The sequence below is a fragment of the Mercenaria mercenaria genome, chromosome 17 (genome assembly GCF_021730395.1).
Source record: "Mercenaria mercenaria strain notata chromosome 17, MADL_Memer_1, whole genome shotgun sequence".
Lineage (NCBI taxonomy): Eukaryota > Metazoa > Mollusca > Bivalvia > Venerida > Veneridae > Mercenaria > Mercenaria mercenaria.
In genome coordinates, this window is record NC_069377.1 from 54,584,404 (window position 1) to 54,609,302 (window position 24,899).

Consider the following 24,899-nt stretch of genomic DNA (forward strand, 5'->3'; position numbering starts at 1 on the left):
TTTTCCCTATATGGAAAACTTTTAAAATCTTCTCTGAAACTGCTGGCCTAGGTATAAAATAATTTCACAGCAGTGTTTCTGAAGTGATCCTCTACCAAACACCTTAAAATGATTCTGTTTTGTTAAAAAACATGGCCAGCAGGTAGCTGAGCTAGTTTTCCCTATCAAAGCTATTGCTTTAAAACTTGCAACAGTTTTTCACCATCATAAGTGGACACTGAACATCAAGAAACATAACTCTATCCTGCTTTTTGCAAGAATGATGGCCCTTTTTAGACTTAAAAAATCACGGGTAGGACAATATTTCTATTACACAAAAAAAATCAGATGAGCGTCAGCACCCGCAAGGCAGTGCTCTTGTTCAACAATATTTCAGTTATGTAATGGCTTGCAGTTAACCTAACCAGTGTTCCTGGATTCTATACCAGTACAAACGTGTTCTCTGCAAGTAACTGCCAACTTAACCACATGAGTCAGAGATGAAGGGGGAATAATTTCAGACACAATGTCTTTTATCAAACTGTCACAGAGAACATACACCCCACCAGTGGGAATTCGCACAATTCAAAATTTAAAAAAATAATTATTTTTTTTATATTTTTTTTAATCCTTACATATAGCTTACACCAGTTCTTGCAAATTGTATCTAGTTTAATTCGTCGGAATGGAACCAGCCCACTCAGTTAAAAATTTGAAGCGCATATCTATGGCTCAAAAGGTTGTGAGTTTGATTCCATGGCCAGGCTGTGACAGTTTGATAAAAGACATTGTGTCTGAAGCCATTTCACCCTTCACCTCCGAGTTGGCAATTACTTGCAGAGAACAGGTCACAGGAAAACTAGTTATGTCTCACTGCCGGCCATTACATAACTGAAATACTGGTGAAACCCAAAACAGACAAGCAGATCAACAAAGTGCTCTCACAACTACATTTTTGTAAGTACAATGTACAGTGTGCTTATTTTAGCTCATCTGAGCATGAAGTTGTCTGTCTTTAGTCCACAACTTCCATAAAAGAACATCTCCTAAAACATCAAGCCAATTTCAGCCAAACTTTACAGGAATGTTCCTTTGAGGTCTCCTTTGAGATTCCTTCAGACCTAGATTATCCTTGTAGAATTCTGGTAACCATGGCAACCAGAAGTAAAAACTTACAAGATCTTGTCCTTAGAAACTGCCATGGATCGGGCTAGTTTTCCCTATATAGAAAACTTTGAAAATCTCTGAAACTGCAGGCCTAGTTACAAAATAATTTTACAGCAGTGTTTCTGAAGTGATCTTCTACCAAACACCTTAAAATGATTCTGTTTTGTTAAAAGACATGGCCAGCAGGTAGCTAAGCTAGTTTTCCCTATATGGCAGACTTTAAAATCTTCTCCTCTAAAACTGTTGGCCCAACTTCAGAATAATTTCACAGCAATGTTCCTTAAGTGACCACCTGCCAAAGTTCTTAAAATGGTTCTGTTTCTTTAAAAAGACATAGAAGCCTGGGGTGGGGCTAGTTTTCCCTATGTGGCTGTATGAAAATCTCCTGAAACCACACGCTCTGTTTTAGAATAATTTGACAGCATTGTTTCTTGGGTGGCCTTTTCCCAAATTCCTTCAAATCATTATGTTACCAGTTTCTTGTTAAAGCATGGTCTCATGGGGCAAGGCTAGTTTTCAAAATGTTACTTTATAATAAATAATTTTCTTCATTCAGACTGCTGACCTGATTGTAATATAGTTTCTCAGCAATGTTTCTGAAATGACTATCTAGTCATTCTATTAAGTTAAAAACATGGCTGCCTAGGGATTGTTTTCTCTACCAACCTTGAGCAATTGGTGTTCTGCTGTACTTGCCTTTTACCATGGATATATGTTCCTTCCTGTGTTGTCAGAACTGATGTAATTGTGCTTATTAATAATAGTATACACACACAGAAATATACTGTACAATAAAACATAATCATACGTTACATCATTTTTCTGTACCAGCTGTAACTGTTGATAGATTTTATATAAAAATACATGTATTCTAACATTAATTACAAGGAAGTATTTAAGTAGTTAATTGCAAACTTGCGGTTGCTTAATATAGAATATCTTACCACGGAAACAGATGTTATCGTTAATAGTTGCATATTATGTTGCAAGAGGGATCACGGCGTTTTCAGTGCATAATTACTAAGTAATACTTACATATAAATAATTGGGGTTTAGATTGTTCTTAAAATCTTTTCTACTAAATTTAATTATCCATTTTATGATATGTATACACATACATGTACTTTGAATTGTTAAAAAATATACATAGCAACTGAGTGTTTTATCAAGTTGGGTTGTTTTATATGCAGGTGATCAAGATTGACATGTACAGTTAGGTTGATGTTAATGTATCATGTTTGCTGTGTTTGAATGTACAGCTTTTTTCATTAAAGATGAAACTTCTGAAAGTAGTCACTGTTCCAGAGGATGCATTTTTAGCTCGACTATTCATAGAATAGTAGAGCTATTGGACTCGCCCATGCGTCGGCGTCGGCGTCCGCGTCCCGATTTGGTTAAGTTTTTGTATGTAAGCTGGTATCTCAGCAACCACATGTGGGAATGGATTGAAACTTCACACACTTATTCACTGTGATAAACTGACTTACATTGCACAGGTTTCATAACTCTGTTTTGCTTTTTTACAAAATTATGCCCCTTTTTTGACTTAGAAATTTTTGGTTAAGGTTTTGTATGTAAGCTGGTATCTCAGTAACCACTTGTGGGAATGGATTGAAACTTCACACACTTATTTACTGTAATAAACTGACTTACATTGCATAGGTTCCATAACTCTATTTTGCTTTTTTACAAAATTATGCCCCTTTTTCGACTTAGAATTTTTTGGTTAAGGTTTTGTATGTAAGCTGGTATCTCAGTACTCACTAATGGGAATGGATTGAAACTTCACACACTTGTTCACTGTCATGATCTGACATGCCCAAAGCAGGTCCCATAACTTTATTTTGCTTTTTTACAAAATTATGCCCCTTTTTCAACATTGAAATTTTTGGTTAAGTTTTTGTATGTAAGCTGGTATCTCAGTATCCACTAATGGGAAAGGATTGAAACTTCACACACTAGTTCACTGTCATGAGCTGATAAGCACTATGCAGGTTCCATAACCCTATTTTACTTTTTTACTAAATTATGCCCCGTTTTCGACTTTCTTATTCATTCAAGCGACAAGGCTGTTAAATAGTCGAGCGTTGCTGTCCTCCGACACCTCTTGTTATCTATATTATTCAACATTTAACTATGTAGCAACTAGATATAACTTGATACGTGGAGCAATGTAAAATGAGCAAGCCTTAGAAGTTGTTTGCTCGTTAAGTTTAACCAAACAACTTTAATTGAGCAAATTAATTGGAAATGATGCCAAACAAAATCATATATTATGTATGAGAGGTATAATAGATCAAATTATCTTAAAATGTGGAAGTAGAGTAGTTAAAAAAAGTTACATGCTCATATCAGAACTTATATGATAAGATTATGTAGTGAAATTCTGCCAGATTGTCCACATTTATTGTTTGATTAAGTCAAAAGTCCTACTTTCCGACTGAACATCAGATTTTGCCCCCATAGATGAAAAGAAGTTGCAGACCAGAATAGAGCAAATTGACAGGACATTAATTTTTGTGAATTACACAGCTTTTGAATGCCTCTGGAAAGATCCTTTACATAATTTACCCAACTAGTAGGTCTTTTATGCTGAAATTAGTGGAAAATAGTTGACATAATGTTAAAAAACAAGGATAATCATATTCTCATTAGAATGATGTTTAGAACAAGTGTCTATCAAAGCTGCAAATACTACTGCGAATATAATTCTGTAAAATGTAGAAGCTTTTTAGCTGGCTTAGAGATGAATATTTATGTCTGCCCCCCACTGGGGGAGACATACTGTTTTTGCCCTGTCCGTCCGTCCATCCATCCGTCACACTTCATTTCCGATCAATAACTGGATAACCATTTGACCTAGAGCCTTCAGACTTCTTTGGGTGGAAGGGCTTATGGAGAAGACGACCCCTATTGTTTTTGGGATCACTCCATCAAAGGTCAAAGGTCACAGGGGCCTGAACATGGAAAACCATTTCTGACCAATAACTTGAGAACCACTTGACCCAGAATGTTGAAACTTAATAGGATGATTGGTCATTCAGAATAGATGACCCCTATTGATTTCGGGGTCACTCTGTTAAAGGTCAAGGTCACAATGGTCTGGACATGGAAAACCATTTCCGATCAATAACTGGAGAACCACTTGACCCAGAAAGTTGAAACTTCATAGGATGATTGGTCATGCAAAATAGATGACACCTGATTTTGGGGTCACTCTAATAAAGGTCAAGGTCACAGGGGCCTGAACATGGAAAACCATTTCCAACCAATAACTTGAGAACCACTTGACCTAGAGTGTTGAAACTTCACAGGATGATTGGGCATGCAGAGTAGATGACCCCTATCATTTTTGGGGGTCACTCTATTAAAGGTCAAGGTCACAGGGGTCTGGACATGGAGAACCATTTCTGATCAATAACTGGAGAACCACTTGACCCAGAATGTTGAAACTTCAGAGGATGATTGATCATGCAGAGTAGATGACTCCTATTGATTTTGGGGTCACTCCATTAAAGGTCAAGGTCACAGGGGCCTGAACATGGAAAACCATTTCTGACCAATAACTTTAGAACCAATCATCCTATGAAGTTTCAACATTATGGGTCAAGTGGTCATGCAGAGTAGATCACCCCAATTGATTTTGGGGGTCACTCCGTCAAAGGTCAAGGTCACAGGGGCCTGAACATGGAAAACCATTTCCAACCAATAACTTGTGAACCACTTGACCCAGAATGTTGAAACTTCATAGGATGATTGGACATGCAAAGTAGATGACCCATATTGATTTTGGGGTCACTCTGTTAAAGGTCAAGGTCACAGGGGCCTGAATATGGAAAACCATTTCCAGTCAGTAAATTGAGAACCACTTGACCAAGAATGTTGAAACTTCATAGGATGATTGGGCATGCAGAGTAGATGACCCCTATTCTTTTTTGGGTCACTCTATTAAAGGTCAAGGTTGCAGCAGACAGAACATGGAAATCCATTTCCAGTCAATAACTTGAGAACCATTTGACTTAAAACCTGCAAATTTCATAGGGTTATAGGACCTACAGAGTAGATCACCCCTATTGTTTTTGGGGTCACTCCATCAAAGGTCAAGGTCACAGGGGGCTGAACATAGAAAACTGTTTTCAATTAATAACTCTAGAACCATTTGACCTAGAATGTTGAAACTTAATAGGATGATTGGACATGCAGAGTAGATGATCCTTACTTAATTTTAGGGTCATTCGATCAGAGGTCAAGGTCACAGGGGCCTGAACATGGAAAACCGTTTCTAATTCATAATTTCAGAACCACTAGGCCCAGAATGTTGAAACTTAGTGGGATTGTTGGACATGCCAAGTAGATGATACCTATTGCAGCCAACCATCAGTATCTCTTTGACTTTTTCTCCTGTCCCCTATTGACTTCTTGCCTGTATGACTATACATTGGGGAAGACATGCGCTTTTCTACAAAAGCATCTTCTAGTTTCACCTCAGTTCCACAGTGTTCTAACTAATATTTTGACAAAATGGAAGTTTGCTTATCATTACAAAAGTCTTGTCGAGATTTGTATTTTGCTAACAAAAGAGTATTCCATCTTTCAGTTATATACCAGCAGTTGAAGAGATCTATAGAACAGTTGAGTACCGATTTTCTCAAAATAAACTTGACATGTTAAAGCACTGTGAATTTAGGCAACTATATGTCAAGAAAGATCGATAACCTGGACTAATTTTTCTTTGAGAAAATGTTTATGGGACAAGTTTTTTTTAGCTCACCTGTCACAAAGTGACAAGGTGAGCTTTTGTGATCGCGCAGCGTCCGTCGTCAGTCCGTCCGTCCGTGCATGCATGCGTAAACTTTTGCTTGTGACCACTCTAGAGGTCACATTTTTAACATGATCTTTATGAAAATTGGTCAGGATGTTCCCCTTGATGATATCTAGGTCAAGTTCGAAACTGGGTCAAGTGCGGTTAAAAACTAGGTCAGTAGGTCTAAAAATAGAAAAACCTTGTGACCGCTCTAGAGGCCATATATTTCACAAGGTCTTCATGAAAATTGGTCAGAATGTTCATCTTGATGATATCTAGGTCAAGTTCGTAACTGGGTCACGTGGCATCAAAAACAAGGTCAGTAGGTCAAATAATAGAAAAACCTTGTGACCTCTCTAGAGGCCATATTTTTCATGGGATCTGTATGAAAGTTTGTCTGAATGTTCATCCTGATGATATCTAGGTCAAGTTCGAAACTGGGTCACGTGCGGTCAAAAACTAGGTCAGTAGGTATAAAAATAGAAAAACCTTGTGACCTCTTTAGAGGCCATATATTTCATGAGATCTTCATGAAAATTGGTCAGAATGTTCATCTTGATGATATCTAGGTCAAGTTCGAAATTGGGTCCACGTGCCGTCAAAAACTAGGTCAGTAGGTCAAATAATAGAAAAACCTTGTAACCTCTCTAGAGGCCATATTTTTCATGGGATCTGTATGAAAGTTGGTCTGAATGTTCATGTTGATGATATCTAGGTCAAGTTCGAAAGTGGGTCACGTGCCTTCAAAAACTAGGTCAGTAGGTCAAATAATAGAAAAACCTTGTGACCTGTCTAGAGGCCATATTTTTCATGGGATCTGTATGAAAGTTGGTCTGAATGTTCATCTTGATGATATCTAGGTCAAGTTTGAAACAGGGTCATGTGCGGTCAAAAACTAGGTCAGTAGGTCTAAAAATAGAAAAACCTTGTGACCTCTCTAAGAGGCCATACTTGTGAATGGATCTCCATAAAAATTGGTCAGAATGTTCATCTTGATGATATCTTGGTCAAGTTTGAAAGTGGGTCACGTGCCATCAAAAAGTAGGTCAGTAGGTCAAATAATGAAAAAACGTTGTGACCTCTCTAGAGGCCATATTTTTCATGGGATCTGTATGAAAGTTGGTCTGAATGTTTATCTTGATGATATATAGGTCAACTTTGAAACTGGGTCAACTGCGATCAAAAACTAGGTCAGTAGGTCTAAAAATAGAAAAACCTTGTGACCTCTTTAGAGGCCATACCCTTGAATGGATCTTCATGAGAATTGGTCAGAATGTTCATCTTGATGATATCTAGGTCAAGTTTGAAACTGGGTTACGTGCCTTCAAAAACTAGGTCAGTAGGTCAAATAATAAAAAAACCTTATGACCTCTCTAGAGGCCATACTTTTCATGGGATCTGTATGAAAGTTGGTCTGAATGTTCATCTTGATGACAGGGTTAGACACTAACTTATTTGAACAAGGTTCCCAAAGGAATCTCTACTTTTTAAATCTGGGGGTCCTCCTCAGGCTTTGGGATCCCTCATAATATGATATATAAAAACAATCACAACAGGTGTCTTATGAGAAGTTACGGTTGTGACCCCAGTGGGATTCGAACCCGCAACCTCTGTATTGAGTGGCTGACACCTTAACTCCTACAGAAGAATGTATCCAAACTGATATCAATTTACATGTTTGCCAATGTCAAGACAAGGTCTCGACTTTGGAGACACTTGTATTTCATAGATATAATCATTGTCAAGTCTATTGTGACAACCACTAAAAATTATAATATCAAAAAAAAAAATTCTTGAAATTCTTGACTTCACTTCATATATTTTAAAATATAAAATCTTAATATAACCTGGCATTTATATTTCCGATGATACAAAATTTATTGTAGTTTTTGTCTTTGAGGTTTGAAGATATAAAGTGTTAAAGTAAGGGAATTATATTTTTAGGCATAAAATTCTGTTTTGGATTACTTTCACATTGAAATTCATATACAATTTCATTTTGATGTTTGAAAGTTTGATTTATAGTTAATAGACTTATCTTCCGAATCGGAATCGGTAAGTATTTATATAAAAAAAAAACAACCATCAAACTGAATAACACTACAAAAATAACGGATCGTAAAATTTCTGAAAGTGCAAAAAGATCGCTGAGATCGAGACTCGTAACCGACTACAGTATTCTTGTGCTAAAAATTAAAATATTTTTAGATAATATTAAGTAATATTTGATGATCAAACGTCGGTACATCACGGGTGACTTCCGCTGCAATTAACTCTTGGGGTGTCATAAAATATTTGGAAGCCGCGGTCCTTCTGTTTTGATTAACACTTCCCATTATGTAAGGCAAAGAGCTATAAAAATAAATATATTTTATACTTCTTTGTGTAAGGCCATAAATTCCAAGCCATCGTAAACACAAATTATTGTTCAGGGGAAATCTGCATGTATCACGCGTGACCTTCATGACCTAACACATTTAAAAATACTTAGATGTTAAATGGTTGTTATTTTTAGAACGAGGAAAGTCCCGCCAACCGGCCAGTTGCAAGCAGTTTTCTCAGTAATTTTCCATGACGTAGCGTGGTGCACATGTAGGAAAAAACCCCGGTGTCTTTCTTTGAAAAGTGCCCTATATATTTAAATAGTAACCACATGATCTTGTACGTAAATAATGATGACGAAATCCCATATTTTGAGTTAGTAAACATCCGGAATTTGTTTCTTTAGGAAAAGAACGAAAATAAAGCGATTGATTATGAGACACGGGATAAAACGATTCTGTTCAAATGGCCGTTAATCGGTATTATACGTTTCTATCGGGTAACCGATAGACACGGGTCAATACGTTTCTGTTTGGTAATCGATAGATACGGTGATAAACGTATCGATGTGGGAAAGGGTTAAACTATTTTTCAAACAGGTATTTATCTTTTACTTTTTGGATATCATTGACCAAACAAATAGGTATCCAGCCGGAATCCCAGCTTTTAGAAGTTGGTGTTCCTCCTCAAAGTTTGGGATCCTCGGGCCCCCGGGACACCGTTAGTGTCGAACCCTGTGATGATATCTAGATCAGTTTTGAAACTGGGTCAACTGCAGTCAAAAACTAGGTTAGTAGGTCTAAAATTAGAAAAATCTTTTGACCTCTCTAGAGGCCATATTTTTCAATGGATCTTCATGAAAATTAATCTGAATGTTCACCTTGCTGATATCTAGGTCAGATTCGAAACTGGGTCACGTGGGGTCAAAAACTAGGCCAGTAGGTATAAAAATAGAAAAACCTTGTGACCTCTCTAGAGGCCATATTTTTCATGAGATTTTCATGAAAATTAGTGAGAATGTTCACCTTGATGATATCTAGGTAAAGTTCAAAACAGGGTCACGTACCTTCGAAAATTAGGTCAATAGGTCAAATAATAGAAAAACCTTGTGACCTCTCTGGAGACCATATTTTTCAATAGATCTTCATGGAAATTAGTCAGAATTTTTATCTTGAAAATATCTAGGTCAATTTCAAAACTGGGTCACATGAGCTCAAAAACTAGGTCACTATGTCAAATAATAGAAAAAAACGACGTCATACTCAAAACTGAGTCATGTGGGAACAGGTGAGCGATTCAGGACCATCATGGTCCTCTTGTTTTAAACAATATTAAGACTGATAGTTAAAAGTTTTTAATGATAATTGGGTATTATTGACAAAAATATATACATGTAATTCTATTGCTTTCATGTTTCAGGTTTAGAAGAAAAGTTTTATAAAACAGATCCAGATTGTTTAGCAGCTGGGAAACAGTTGCCCGACCTTGACCTTTATATCAGTACAGTACTGCCTCTAGAAAATAAAGGAATAAGGTGAGATAATTGCAAGAATGAAACTTAGTAATATTAAAAGACATGTACTGATTGAGTAGGTGTATGAAAACTTTATAGATAAGAAATTAACCTGAATGGCAACACTAGCATTCAGCAAGACATTAAAACTCTGGAAAATCTAACACTAGATCTCAAAAAAAGTTTATTTAATTTTTTTTTTGCCAAATTTGAAATGGATAAAGACTGAGATGTCATAGTTCTGTTATCACCCTTGAAAGTACCCTGATGTGTTCTTTCTAACTGACTATCCTTTTTCAGACCTGAGGATTTTCTACCGCGTTTTGTACCAGGGTCATTTTTAATGCAGCCAGATTGTACGCAGTATATAGACCTGCCATACAGCCCATATGCATATGAACATCTGGATGGCATGAGGGACCGCAGGAAGTTGCCTGGTTCCCCAGAACTTGGACTAAAAAATGCTATAACCTATCAAGATAATGTTGACGAATATGGTCATAGGATTTATGAGGCATTTAAAAAGGTATCCATTTGTATGATCAATCATATACGGAGTGGTAACAGTGTTCTACATTTTTATGGTTTTAATAATAAAACAGGAGTTTTAAGATCCAACCCCTACTCTACCAACTTTAATTACTAATACTTTGGAATGGTTTAATTTTGTTGGCATGAAGTTTTGTGATTTGAGCCAAAACTGATATTTCATTGGGATATGAATTTGTGGGTTTTAAGGGGCCTCCATGGCTGAGTGGTTACGGTCACTGACTTCAAATCACTTGCCCCTCATCAATGTGGGTTCAAGCCTCACTCGGGGCGTTGAATTCTTCATGTGAGGAAGCCATCCAGCTGGCTTACAGAAGGTAGGTGGTTCTACCCAGGTGCCCACTCATGATGAAATAATGCACATAGGGTCACGTGGGGTCTTCCTCCACCATCAAAGCTGGAAAGTCGCCACATGACCTATAACTGTGTCAGTGCAACGTTAAACCTAACAAAATAAATTGTGGATTTCAATTTTTGAAAATGATTGGATTGGAATTTATCTGTTTGTTAAGATTTAATTTTGTGGATTAGGTCAGCCATGAAATCTGTGGAAATTAATTCCCTACAAACATTAATAATTTCATAGTACCAGTAGTTTGTTTTGTGTGATTTTAAATCAAAGTCTAATTTAGAGTCAGTATATCTTGTATGTAGAAGAATCTTGGGAAGCTTCTAGAATAGAGGCCAGGGTTATCCCCAGGCACTGCGCCCGGCTAAAATATCTTAGCGCCCGGCTATAAAATTTCAATATATAAATTGTCATGTATACAATAATTACCTATGGAGGCAAAATCGATAATGTTACAGTCGCAGAATGTGTTTATGGACAGTATTACAAACAGTCAGCTAAATGTACCGCCAACTGTCAAATTGTACTTCCGTTTTCGTGCACGACAATTTTTTGCAAAGCACATTTTATTTTAAGTGGAAATACAAATACATGGTTCAAACACTTGTATAATTTATTTATTATATCAAACAAAATAATTTAATCTTTATATTGCATGTGATCAGTTTTGGCATAATTCAAAACGAAATCAGTTAGCAGAAATTTACGAATCAGTTCAGTAGAAACCAAATAAAACGGACGCTAGTAGAACATGTCCAACCATTAATATTGTATTTTTCATATCCACTAATTAGTAGCTAGGCTATTGCAATAAAAATACTTGAAGCCCGCCCTCTTAGCTCAATAGGGAGAGCGCAGACCTACAGATCGCAGGGTCGTGAGTTCAATCCCTGGGCAGGGCATATGTTCTCCTTGACGATTTGATAAAAGACATTGTGTCTGATCTCATTCGTCATCCATCTCCGATTCAAGTGGGGAAGTTGGCAGTTACTTGTGGAGAACAGGTTTGTACTGGTACAGAATCCAGGAACACTGGATGGGTTAACTGCTTGCTGTTACATAATTGTAATACTGTTGAAAAACGGCGTTAAACCCTAAACAAACAAACAAACAAACAGACTTGTTGATATGTAGGTTAAAAAAAATATAGATCGTGTTTGACACTGTAAGGATCAAATAGATTGACATTGTTTCCTAACAAAACTGCTATGTTACGGTTAAAACTTACATAATGCAAGGAAAATTCACAATATATTTTTTTAAACCAATCAAGTATAAAATATCAAAAAATGAGTCCCGCATTGATTCTTACTAATATATTTATTTCAGCTACATTAGATAAATATATAGGTTACATTTTCTAAAGCTGTTTCACATCATAATTATAATTCATGATCTCAATTTACTTAAATGAATAATATGCTTATTGTGGTAAACGGCTAAAAAGTGTACCCGGCTATAATTCTGCAGAGTCTGGCTGTAACAAAATCCTAGGGAGAACCCTGGAGGCATGTCAGCAACCATTTGAAACTATAAATATACTTAGATACACACACTAGTATTGTAATTTCTTAGAGGAAGCTGATATGAGCCGTGCCATGAGAAAACCAACATAGTGGGTATGCGACCAGCATGGATCCAGACCAGCCTGCGCATCCGCGCAGTCTGGTCAGGCTCCATGCTGTTCGCTTTTAAAGCCTATTGGAATTGGAGAAACTATTAGCGAACAGCATGGATCCTGACCAGACTGCGCGGATGCGCAGGCTGGTCTGGATCCATGCTGGTCGCATACCCACTATGTTGGTTTTCTCATGGCACGGCTCATTTATTGTAGCTTGACTTTGATGAAAGTTTAAGGTTATTTTGCAGTGCTGTTATATCATTGATTTTTGTTGGATACTAAAATTTGTAGATTTTATTATTGATGCATTAAATCCTAATGAACCAAGAATATTCCTTCATATTTACTAGAGCACTGCCGTTTGTAATACGGCTGAAAAATAATTGAAAAATACAATGTATAGCCACATATACCAAATTATTTCTTAGTCTAAGACAAAGTCAGTATACATGTATCTCTTCTGGTGAATGTGGCTGGATCCGTAAATAATGTCATCAGTATGGCATTTGAATTGCTAAATAATGTCTGAATAAATCAACAGATGGCTTATGATATAAGATATCATGCCACCAAAGGATGTGATACTTTGCATTTTTCACATTAATGCAATGTTTTAAGAACGCTGCCTCTTAACAATACAGCAATGTATCTATAGTTTAGAGCATGGTTAAAACATGGGACAGTTTAAAAAGCTTTAAACATACAAACAAAGGAACATAGTGCAGCAGCGCCTACAAAAACAACGTTGGTGTGTTTACAACAGTTAATTCAGCAAAAATTCTCAAACTCTTTATCCCTTCCATGTTACACGGTTATAGAACAGCATTGATAAACGTAACCCTGGCTAAAGGCATGGTATGTCAAACACAAAACTGCTTCCTTCAGGATTATGGAATCCATATAGAATTCTGCTTAAGCTTGTGCTAGGGTATGTGAAAGATGTTTCACATTTCGTTACCTCTCATGAACAAATACAGTCTATCCTAGTCCTATTATATTGCTAAGTTTCATTCTTTACATCCAAAATATCTTCAAAAAGCCTTTATTAACGAATCATTTACGAATATTTTATTATTCTACCAAATACATTAACAGGGAAAATAGCCATGGAAGCTGTTAAGTTACTACTCATTATGGCAGTGTTTTGCTATTATCACAGATGTGGCTTTAAATTGCTAAATATGGATAACGATAGTAACATTTGGTAGAATATTCCCACTGTTGATTATAAAGGTAGTCCTGCTTAAGCATTATGTATTTCATTAGACTGCTCATCTAAATACTGAAAGTTTACAACACTGAAGTAAATCTGTTTACTTCAATCAATCTTAAATATCAATGTAGAAGCGTCTGAATTATAAGTTTTATTTCCCAGCATAAAAATCGTCAAATATTCGAGCAATAACTGATTTTTGAGATTGCATGACTCATTCTAGATTTAGTAAACACATCTGACTTTGTAAAACATTTAAGCCTTTCTTAACCATAAAAAAACCCTGCGACAAGTTAGGTACAGATAGTTCCCATTGAAATACAAATTACCTGTTGGGAAATTGCACGCCATATCTGGACATAAAAGATGTCCAAACGAAAGGAGAGGGTTCTACAAACTGTGTCAAAGGTTAACATGGTAAAACTGGGAAATAGATTTTAGTTTTGCATGCTTTGTTGGCAAATAAAACAGGGTTTTGAGTTCAGATGCATAGTAATCTAACCACAAAGGCCAAAGGCCTGAGTGATTAACTGCGATGCATCTGAAAGATTATGTTGCATTTATGATTATTTTTAGCTCATCTGATTTTTTGAAAAAAAATGATGAGTTATTGTCATCACTTGAGCAGTTGTCGGCGTCGGCGTCTGCGTCGGCGTTGCCTGGTTAAGTTTTAGGTTTAGGTCAGCTTTTCTCCTAAACTATCAAAGCTATTGCTTTGAAACTTGGAGTACTTGTTCACCATCATAAGCTGACCCTGTATAGCAAGAAACATAACTCCATCTTCCTTTTTGCAAGATTTATGGCCCCTTTTGTACTTAGAAAATATCAGATTTCTTGGTTAAGTTTTATGTTTAGGTCAACTTTTCTCCTAAACTATCAAAGCTATTGCTTTGAAACTTGGAATACTTGTTCACCATCATAAGCTGACCCTGATCATCAAGAAACATAACTCCATCTTGCTTTTTGCAAGATTTATTGCCCCTTTTGGACTTAGAAAATCAGTTTTCTTGGTTAAGTTTTATGTTTAGGTCAACTTTTATCCTAAACTCTCAAAGCTATTGCTTTAAAACTTGCAACACTTGTTCACCATCATAAGTTGTCCCTGTACAGCAAGAAACATAACTCCGTCCTGCTTTTTGCAAGATTTATGGCCCCTTTTGGACTTAGAAAATATCAGATTTCTTGGTTAAGTTTTATGTTTAGGTCAACTTTTTCTCTTAAACTATCAAAGCTATTGCTTTGAAACTTGCAACACTTGTTCACCATCATAAGCTGACCCTGTACAGCAAGCAACATAACTCCATCCTGCTTTTTGCAATAATTATTGCCCCTTTTGGACTTAGAAAATCATTTTCTTGGTTGAGTATTATGTTTAAGTCAACTTTTCTCATAAACTATCAAAGCTATTGCGTTAAAACTTGCAACAGTTTTTCACCATCATAAGTGGACACTGTACATCAAGAAACATAACTCTATCCTGCATTTTGCAAGAATGATGGCCCTTTTTAGACTTAGAAAATTATGGGTAGGACAATATTTCTATTACACAAAAAAAATCAGATGAGCGTCAGCACCCGCAAGGCGGTGCTCTTGTTATCCCCCGACGAAAGTCGGAGGGATATAGTTTTGGCGTTGTCCGTCCGTCCGTCCGTCCGTCCTTCCGTCCGTCTTTCCGTCCGTCCGTCCGTCCGTCCGTCCTTCCGTCTTTCCGTCCGTCCGTCCGTCCGTCCGTCCGGAGCCATATCTAGGAAATGGTTGGGAATATTTATTTAAAACTTCATATACATGTTCACCACTATGAGTTCTTGCGGCCCGTCAAGTTTCAGTCAGATTGCCCAAGTAACACCAGAGTTATGGCCCTTAGAAGTTTTTAGTATTAACTATATAGGGTACTATAAATATGGCAATTTCTGCATCATAACTTTTGATATATTTGACTTAGAACTATGAAACTTAAACAGAATTTAGATCACCATAATGTGGTTGTGTACACACAATTTCATTCGGATTTATTTTGTAAATTAAGAGTTATTGCCCTTTAATTGTATAAAAATCCACATATTTGTACATAACGAACTTACCATTTGGTAGAATTTCATTAAATTTCTTTCATTCTTTTCCATGAACATTTATTGTAAACATGTGAAGCTGTGTACCCACACCTGGTCACCCCCTTACCTTGATCACACCCCCCCCCCTGACACCCCCCCCCCCCCCCCCCCCCCCCCCCCCCAAAAAAAAAAAAAAAAAAAAATTCCTTATTTTAGATTTTTTTCAAACAAACTTCATATACATGTTCCCCACTATGAGGTTATGGGGCCCATCAAGTTTCAGACAGATTGCCCAAGTAACACCAGAGTTATGGCCCTTAGAAATTTCTAGTGTTAACTATATATAGGGTACTATAGATCTATAGATATGGCAATTTCTGCATCGTAACTTTTGATATATTTTACCTAGAACTATGAAACTTTAACAGAATTTAGAGCACTATAATGTGGTTGTGCACAGACAGTTTTGTACGGATTTCTTTTGTAACTTCAGAGTTATTGCCCTTTAATTGTCTGAAAATCCACATAATTTATTTGTACATAACAAACTTACCATTTGGCAGAATTTCATTAAGTTTCTTTCATTCTTTTATATGAACATTTATTATAAACATGTGAAGTTGCGCACCCACACCTAGTCACCCACTTGCCTTGGTCACACACCCTCCCCCCTCCCCCCCCCCCCCCCCCCCCCCCCCCCCCAAAAAAAATATTTATTTTTTTTCATTTCTTATTTTAGATTTTTTTCAAACCTTCCAAGTTGTACCATTCCCCCACCTCACTTCTCCACCCAGTCATGCCCACCACTGATCATGCATCCTCTCCCCCCCCCCCCACCCCCACCAACTTCACCCTTTTACCCTTTTTTTTTTTCATGTTTAATTTTCAATCAATATTTATAATCAACATGTGAAATTTTGTTTCCTCTCCCGTTCCCCTGCACCCCCACCCCCTAAAAAAATAAATATATACATATATGTATATATACATATATATATTTCCATTCCTTTTTTTTTTTTTAAATGTTCAAACCTTCAACATGTTAAGTTGTGACTGCACAAACCTTGCCCTCAGCCATGTTCAAGATATCTTACCTGTGTTCTCTTAAGGAAACTGTCCTTTTAAGTTCAAATGTACATGTTAAACAGCAACACCTGGTGTCAAACCACTCGAAGACAATATTTCGTTCCAGTTAAACTTCAAGCTCATATTTCAATTAACTGCATTTAATTTTAAAAGCTAAGCTTATTACAGTAAGCATATCCCATTCAAAATAAATTCTTTAGTCAGGATCAAAGTATCATACATTTATTATGTACTCTTTAATTAAACATTTGTTTTCTGTTAAATTGATTTTGACTAATGAAATTATTTGCTTCTTATTAACATCCTTTCACTTTTTGCCAGATATATCTTTTTGCCATTCCTCACCACAAACCCTTTCGGCGGGGGATACCAATTCATCGAATTTGCTTGTTTCATTTTAAAACGGTCAATAAATATTTGTTGATATGAAACAAAAAACAAAACCAAAAAAAAAAAAAAACAAAAAAACAAAAAAAACCCAGAAATTGTTTTACAACAAACTATTTAACTGTCTTAAGTTTTTAACTGTCTCAAGTTTTGTTTAAATATTTTTATTACTCGGGATTTCTTAATGTCCATTTCAGAATCAGACCTCATGGATATTGTACAACATGGCAGCATTTTACTGGAGAATTAAAGGAGATCCATACAATGTTATAGAGTGTGTACGGAGAGCTCTCCACTATTCTCCAAGGTATTCTCTAAGTCATACCAGTATACAGAGACCATGCATGGTAAAGCAGAAATAGTAGTCTTTTTGTTTGCAGGTGGTCTTTCTTTGCAGGTTAGATAAAGTGGAAATGTTTAAATTTTGGAAATGTAATTTTAGCTTTTGAGAGCCAGGTGGTCATTGTTGACAGGCAATTATTTATCACAGAAGTGAGGAAATTAAAAATAGAGCCAGTTAAGTTTTGGTAGCACGAGCTCATGGTCACATTATCTACAAGTGCCATTTCATTTCTGTTAATATCTTGCATTCTGATGTTACTCGACACCACAGTTAGTTATTATACCCACAGATATGAAGTATATTGGGCTGTATAGTTTGAGTCTTGCCCGCTCTATAACTTCTTAACCACTGGAAATATTTTATATAACCAGCATCAGTTATAACCACATCAAGAAGACAAAGTGCACTACTCAGATGGCTGGTCACATTTTGGGGGTCAAAGGTCAAATAGCTGAACTTATTTACCTCAAGACAATTTGCAGAGTGTACAACCTAAGTCATGAAGAAGTCCAATATCAAGGTCACACTTGCTGGTTAAAGGTCATGATTACAACATTTTACTTTCTTGGTATAAAAGAGGATTTTTGGGGGTTGGGGAATGGGGTGGGGGGGGGGGGGGGAGTGGAGGCTGTTAGTGATAGCTCTCTTGACAGTATTTATCAGAGAGGGTGAGAGAGTTGTCTTTTCCCTTATTGTGTATTGATTAAATTTTATTTCTTTCAAACTAAGCAAATTTGAACAAACTTTCAGAATGCAGAAAGACGTAGCATTGATAAGTTTAGCAAATGTTTTACATCGTGCACAGAAATCCAACGAGGCAGCCATAGTGGTGCATGCTGCCATTGATGTATCCAGGGAGTTAAATGTTAACCATTTTACATTGGGAAATATTTATGCTGTAAGTACTTTCCTCATTGTTTCAATTCCAGGATCTGAGGTTAAAAACTGAGTTTGGGGACCAGTCTGAAAATTCAAGCATTTGATTGGCTGGTTCTGAGCATAAGGTTCAAATTGACCAATGGCTTGACAGCATTCTGAGACTGGTCTCCAGACACTGATTAATAATTTTAGAGTCAGGAATAATATGTTTTGTTGTTCCTGGTTGGTATTAAGCATTAGGTTTTCAACTTCGCAAAATTAAATTGGCAGTGATGTTTAATGCTTGCTTGCTTTCTATCTGATAAATTTCTGAATAAAACCAGAGTTGTCAGAAGGTGTCAGTTAAAACAATGATTGCCAAGTCCACTGGCACCAGATCTAAAAGAAATAAAAACACTGTATATGGTATACTCCACCTATAGGTATACTATAAGAACCGTGGTCATGAACAGGAAAATGTACTAACACATTTTGATTGTGCATTTCTCACCAAAAACAAGCATTTTGGTAAATTGGTACTATGCATATTGAACAAGCGATGATTTATCATCCATCGTGCTCCAGGTGAAGAGGTGAAAAAGGAAAATTCTAATTTATACTGTCAAACCATTTAGTTTCTTTAGCAAAGAATCACAGGGTTGTTGTAAGAATGCCTATTTTGTAAATTGAATGGATTGACTTGACCAAAAAATACATGAAAATATAACTTCCTGACATTAAAGAATTACAAGTTCCTATGGTGTTTTTAACCTACAGTATTGAGAAGTGAGTGATTTGTAGGTCAACCTTAACCTCTCGGCTTTGGAAAGCCAGTATCCAAGAAATAGCTGAATAAGTTAGAATGAAGTTAAATAAAATGAAGTTTTGTAAATCATCTTTTACTTATTTTGAGATTATAATGTTGTCAGAATAATGCTTTGTGAAATACGCTCGAGGATTATTAGATGGATGTGATTTTATATTTGTAAGAAAATATTTTTCAAATTATTTCAAGCAACTGCCTATCCCTACCTCAAATGTCTTATTATTAATTTTTCAGGTCCTAGGAGAATATAATAAATCTGTGATATGTTTTGAGAACACATTAAGAATCCAGCCGGATTTCGAAGCAGCAGCCAAACGTAAACATGCTGTGATCTGTCACGCCAAACTAGAAAGTGCATTGGAGGCTCAGCATAGGTATGGAGTGGGATAAAATTGTGAGATTAAGGTTTCATATTTTGTAGATGTAGATTAAGGGTCCACTGGTAATATGCCATACAACGAAAGCCTTCACCAACATAGATAACTAATGCTTTACAGGTAAGAATCTTGTGTATAAGTGCTTTACACTTGGCATATAAAAGAATTAGGGAAGCATCAAGAATTAGGTGTCTACTGTATCATTGTTACAAAACCTAAAACAATTGAGATTCTTTTGCTGGAGTTGCCAAAATGGGTAACTGTTGATCACTAGAAACCTTGATAGATACACATAGCCTTTAGCAGACATATAATGTTGTCAAAGATCGGAAGAACAGTGCTAAGTTAATATAACTTAAATGTACATGACAGTAATGGCTGGTATTTGTCTGTCCACAGATATTTGCTATATTTGAATATGAATTTTTTAGGAGTCTCTGCATTGCGATAGTTTAGCACACTTTTTACTGTGTTGATGACAAATAAAGCACTGTGAACTAAATTACCATATTCTGCTTAGTTTTTAGCTCGACTATACAAAGTATAAGGAGAGCTATCCTACTCGCCCCGGCGTCGGCGTCGGCGTCTTTCCGCGTCCCCACCTTGGTTAAAGTTTTGGTGCACTTTCTCTTTTTTCAACTTTTCTCTGTAATTACTTGATGGATTTGATTCAAACTTGAAATACTTATTCCTCATCATCAACCACATCATCTGACATAAGGGCCATAACTCTGGCACCAATATTTCATGATTACTCCCCCCTTTTCACTTAGATTTTCAGGTTAAAGTTTTGATGCACTTTCACTCTATCTCTGTTATTACTAAATGGATTGATTCAAACTTAAAATAGTTTTTTCAGCATCATCACCCACATCATATGACACAAGGTGCATAACTTCTGGCACCATTTTTTCATGAATTATTCCCCCTTTTTTACTTAGAATTTCAGGTTAAAGTTTTGGTGCACTTTCACTCTACCTCTGTTATTACTGAATGGATTTGATTCAAAACTTAAAATAGTTGTTTAGCATCATCACCCACATCATATGACACAAGATGCATAACTCTGGCACAATTTTTCATGAATTATTCCCCTTTTTACTTAGAATTTCAGGTTAAAGTTTTATGCACTTTCACCCTATCTCTGTTATTACTGAATGGATCTGATTCAAACTAAACAATTGTTCAACATCATTACCCTTATCATATGACACAAGGTGCATAACTCTGGGACCAATTTTTTGTGAATTATTTCCCTTTTTACTTAGAATTTTAGGTTAAAGTTTTGATGCACTTTCACTCTGTCTCTGTTATATACTGAATGGATTTGATTCAAACTTTAAAATATTTCTTCAACATCATCACCCACACTATATGACACAAGCTGCATAACTCTGGCACCCAATAATAAATGAATTATGCCCCTTTTTGCTTAGGATATACTTAAATAGTGTTTTGATACATTTATCTTTACCTCTCTTATTACTTTAAGTTGATATTTTTGACATAGACACAGGCTATTGTGCAATATCTTCATCCACAATTGGAGTCATTAAACACTCCAGTGACAGCTCTAGTTTCCTCAGATGTGCCCAGTTTCACTATCCAGCATCGAAATAGTCGAGCGCGCTGTCTCCTGTGACAGCTCTTTTTGTTTCCCAATACATTCTAATGAACACTTTTCAGTATTGTATCCAATCTTACCATGCTTAATGGGTCTATGTGGCCCATTGGTTAAGGTAACTGACACTTACCCCTCGTCATCATGGGTTCGAAATCTAGCTATAGGAGTAGAATTACTTCAACTGAGGGAGCAAACCAGCCGGCTAACAGTAGGTTGGTGGTTCAACATAGGTGCCCACTTGTGGCTGAAATAAAGCCCAAAGGTTCACCTCGGGTTTTCCTTTTCGATCAAAAGCTGAAAAGTTGTCATATGTTACTATATAAATTATGTCATTGTGACTTTAAAATCACAAAAGTGAAACACAAAAAACTAACATTGCTTAGAAATGGAATATAAAAACACTAAGATTAAAAATAAAGTCATTTTTTTCTTTTTTTCAAAATACTTTTGTGCATTAATTGGAGATAATATGATACGCTTGTCCTCCACAGGTCACTTCAACGTACGTTAAATGATCTCAAAGATTACCAGCGTAAACACGACTTCTGGCAACAACAGAGTGATAAATTGCTTGCCGAACAAGTGCCGCTAGAAGTTAAACTCTCGCAACATGTGGCTTATGAGGAACTTAAAATAAAGGAGCTTTCTTCCGAAATAGGTACATGTGGTGTTAGATGCTGAATAAAGTGCTTTTACCTTTCGCTTTATTGTTTTGTTTTAATTTCTTGTGTATACCTTTTCCTTCTTTGATATTTCTTGGAATGTCTTGTTTTGAAATAGATTCTTAATATGTGGGTATTATAAATGGTTATTGGGTAAAACAGACTTTATGGTTTTTCCTGTAGTCAACTTACACTTATTCCTTATCTTTGACAAAAAAAATGTCTGTCTTTGCAGTAGTATATAAATTTTTTAAATGATTTAAAGCATAAAAACAGAAGTTGTTTGAAAAGTAAGTCATATTTGGTATTTGGAAAAAAAGTTTTAATTCCATTATTTATTCAAAGGAAACATTTATATGATAATTTGGGGCATGAAAATAAATTGTCACAAAAATGTCTTTTTAAATTTTTCAAGGCAACCAGAGAATATAACGATTAGTTTAAATGAGATTTTTGTTTTGTAGTATATATACATAGAGTGTGAGTTTACTTGAAACCTATATGACAGATAAATTGTAGAAAAAAATCTCACAACTTGTGTTACTATGCTTGTCTTCTTCCATACCAGTACACATTCCTTGGTAATGGAGATGGTTGACAAATCCAGTTCTAAACTGGTTTCAAACTGCCAACCTCTGGATCGGGTGTCTGGTGCTCAACCTGAAGACCACTGTGCTACATGAAGTGAAAACTATAGAAATTTTTGTCTTTTCGAACGTTTATCAAATTTTGTGCAATAGCTTTTTATTGATTAGTCTTAAAATTTATACTCACCAGTAGTTGAATATGGAAATTAAATGAGCCATGCCATGAGAAAACCAACATAGTGGCTTTGCGACCATCATGGATCCAGATGCGCAGGCTGGTCTGGATCCAGATGCGCAGAATGGTCTGGACCCATGCTGGTCGCAAAGCCACTATGTTGGTTTTCTCAAATTATAGTATTTTGCTCAAATTATAGTATGATATTTCAAGTAAAGTCAACACAGAGCAACGTTCAACATGTTTCATATATGTCAATTCAATTGAAAGATGTCTGACTCACAAATCCATCATGAGTAGTTAATGTCGAAAAATTTAAAAGGCAGCTTTTAATAGTAATGTGACATGAATTATATGTGACTGTAATATTTTTTATCTTACTGGTTCAGTGCCTAAATCCGGACACTTTTGGTGGGTTTTTGACGATAACTTTGCCTTATGAAAGCACACGTGCATAAAATTTTACCTGTATAATTTTAGGTTCTTTATAAATCTCTAAGCAAAACAACAAAATCATATATTGCTGATTTTATCATAAAAATGTCATCCGAATTGGGCCAGTAAAAGCTGTCAAAATTGACCTTTAGAGTGCTTAAATATTCGGACACTATTTGGGTATGAAATGCAACGAGTAAGTGCACTCCAAAATACCAATGAACACGACTTTGTTTGAAACAAAGCAGTCAAATTCAGTCCTGTAAATATATACAGACATCTTCGTTCGATTGAAGTTTTATTACCTGTTAATCATGTGATCATGTGGACTAGTTTCTAATTTAATGTATAACTGCCAAATATAACAGTAATATAATACGCAATAAAATCTGTCTGAGCGAAAATTAATGTTTACAACTATTCTTACCTACATGCAGATTTTGCCGCTGTCGTTATACTTTTTGGCACAGGGATCACTATAATGATGCCGCGCCAATTTTATCTAATGAATTGCTTCCCTTGTCTGCAAAATGCTGGCATTTTCTTCTCTATTGAATTAATTATTATATAACAGAAATCGGTTAAATCTTTTAAATAAATACTGAGGGTAGTACAGAATTCTAAAACATGTTTTTACATCAGTTTCGATCAACTAAGAAAAAAAGTTGTCGGCAATAGGCAGAATATTTTTTTTACTAAATCAGTAGATCATCGCACCTCAAATAGCTGGCGCGTGCTGTATGACGTCATCCCCCACGACACACAGTGTTTACTGTTAGCGGTGCGAATATATGAAGGTAATTTTCTCTGGAAATACTTATATTCATACACTGTTGTTGACAACTGGTCATCAAAGCTTTCGTTTGCGTCAATCCATTTCATTCCAGTAAAAAATCACGATCGTAAAGCATTTTTTAACGGTGTCCGAATTATTAAGCACCATCCGGATTTAGGCACTGGACCAGAAGTGTTCTATTAGCTCGTGTGATTTTGAAAAAAAAATTTGAGGTATTGTTGTCACTTGATCATAGGCGCCGTTGTTGGTGTTAGTGTTGGTTAAAATTTTTGTTTAGGTCCACCTTTTCTCAAAAACTATAAGCAGGGCTCTCGCGACTGGGCGACTTGAGCGAAATAGGCGCTCTAGAACTTCAAACTTCGCTCAAATCTAACCTCAAAGCGAAATGCAAGTCGCCCGATTTTCTTTGATTTCCGCACTCGCTAAGTACTGATTTCCGCACTCGCTAATTACTGCTACCCAGACTGTTGACAATTTGCACCGTGTCATAATGAGTGTCGAATACACAAACACACGCCGGCAGCATAATTTAAGCTCCGCCTACCTCAGGTACTTGCGAGATTATGCCGAGAAGTGTGAAAGCGAATCAAATTATCCGATACACCAGAGTCTATTGTGTTAAGCCAATCAGCGCCGCGTTTACGTCTTTGACACTTCGCGTTAAAGTTTCAACATGTTCGAGTGCAAAAAAAAACAATGTTTTATTAAAGAAACTGCTGATTAACTATGCGATTAATTGGAATATGGTTCACAATTATTTGTTATCTATGATAAAAGAACGACATGTAATGTATTAACTGCGTTAAATTGACTCCCATCGATGAATTTATTTGAATATGTATTTCTAGATTACTGTACACATTTTACTTTCAGTTTTATATTTCGATTCTTCGGTGAATGACTCGGTGCAAAGAGCTATAAAAAATAAATACACTTCTACTTCTTTGCTCGGTGTTAATAATAAACACTTCATACATGTACAAGATATAACCAAAATTCGGCGTGTTACATTTATAGCATCGGCTCGAATTTTGAAAACGACTTTTTTCAGAATTTTGTAAGAAAACGATAACCACTGTATGGGAAATGATCTAACTAAGAAAATGAACGGTCACATCAATGTTTTTTATCAAGAAACAAGAAAATAACAGACACCTTTCTAATCACTCAACATC

General features: G+C 36.1%; 1 protein-coding gene across 11 annotated transcripts in view; it reads left to right on the top strand.

Moving 5' to 3' along the window:
- Positions 1-24,899, top strand: part of LOC123536817 (tetratricopeptide repeat protein 17-like) — a 120,637-nt gene that overhangs the window by 23,790 nt on the left and 71,948 nt on the right. For all 11 annotated transcript variants that reach the window (XM_053528201.1, XM_053528202.1, XM_053528203.1 and 8 more), the window contains exons 3-8: positions 9,692-9,806; positions 10,086-10,311; positions 17,239-17,348; positions 18,135-18,282; positions 19,303-19,442; positions 21,561-21,727. In XM_053528201.1, the coding sequence (XP_053384176.1) occupies positions 9,692-9,806; positions 10,086-10,311; positions 17,239-17,348; positions 18,135-18,282; positions 19,303-19,442; positions 21,561-21,727 (906 nt within the window). The remainder of the gene's footprint in view (positions 1-9,691; positions 9,807-10,085; positions 10,312-17,238; positions 17,349-18,134; positions 18,283-19,302; positions 19,443-21,560; positions 21,728-24,899) is intronic.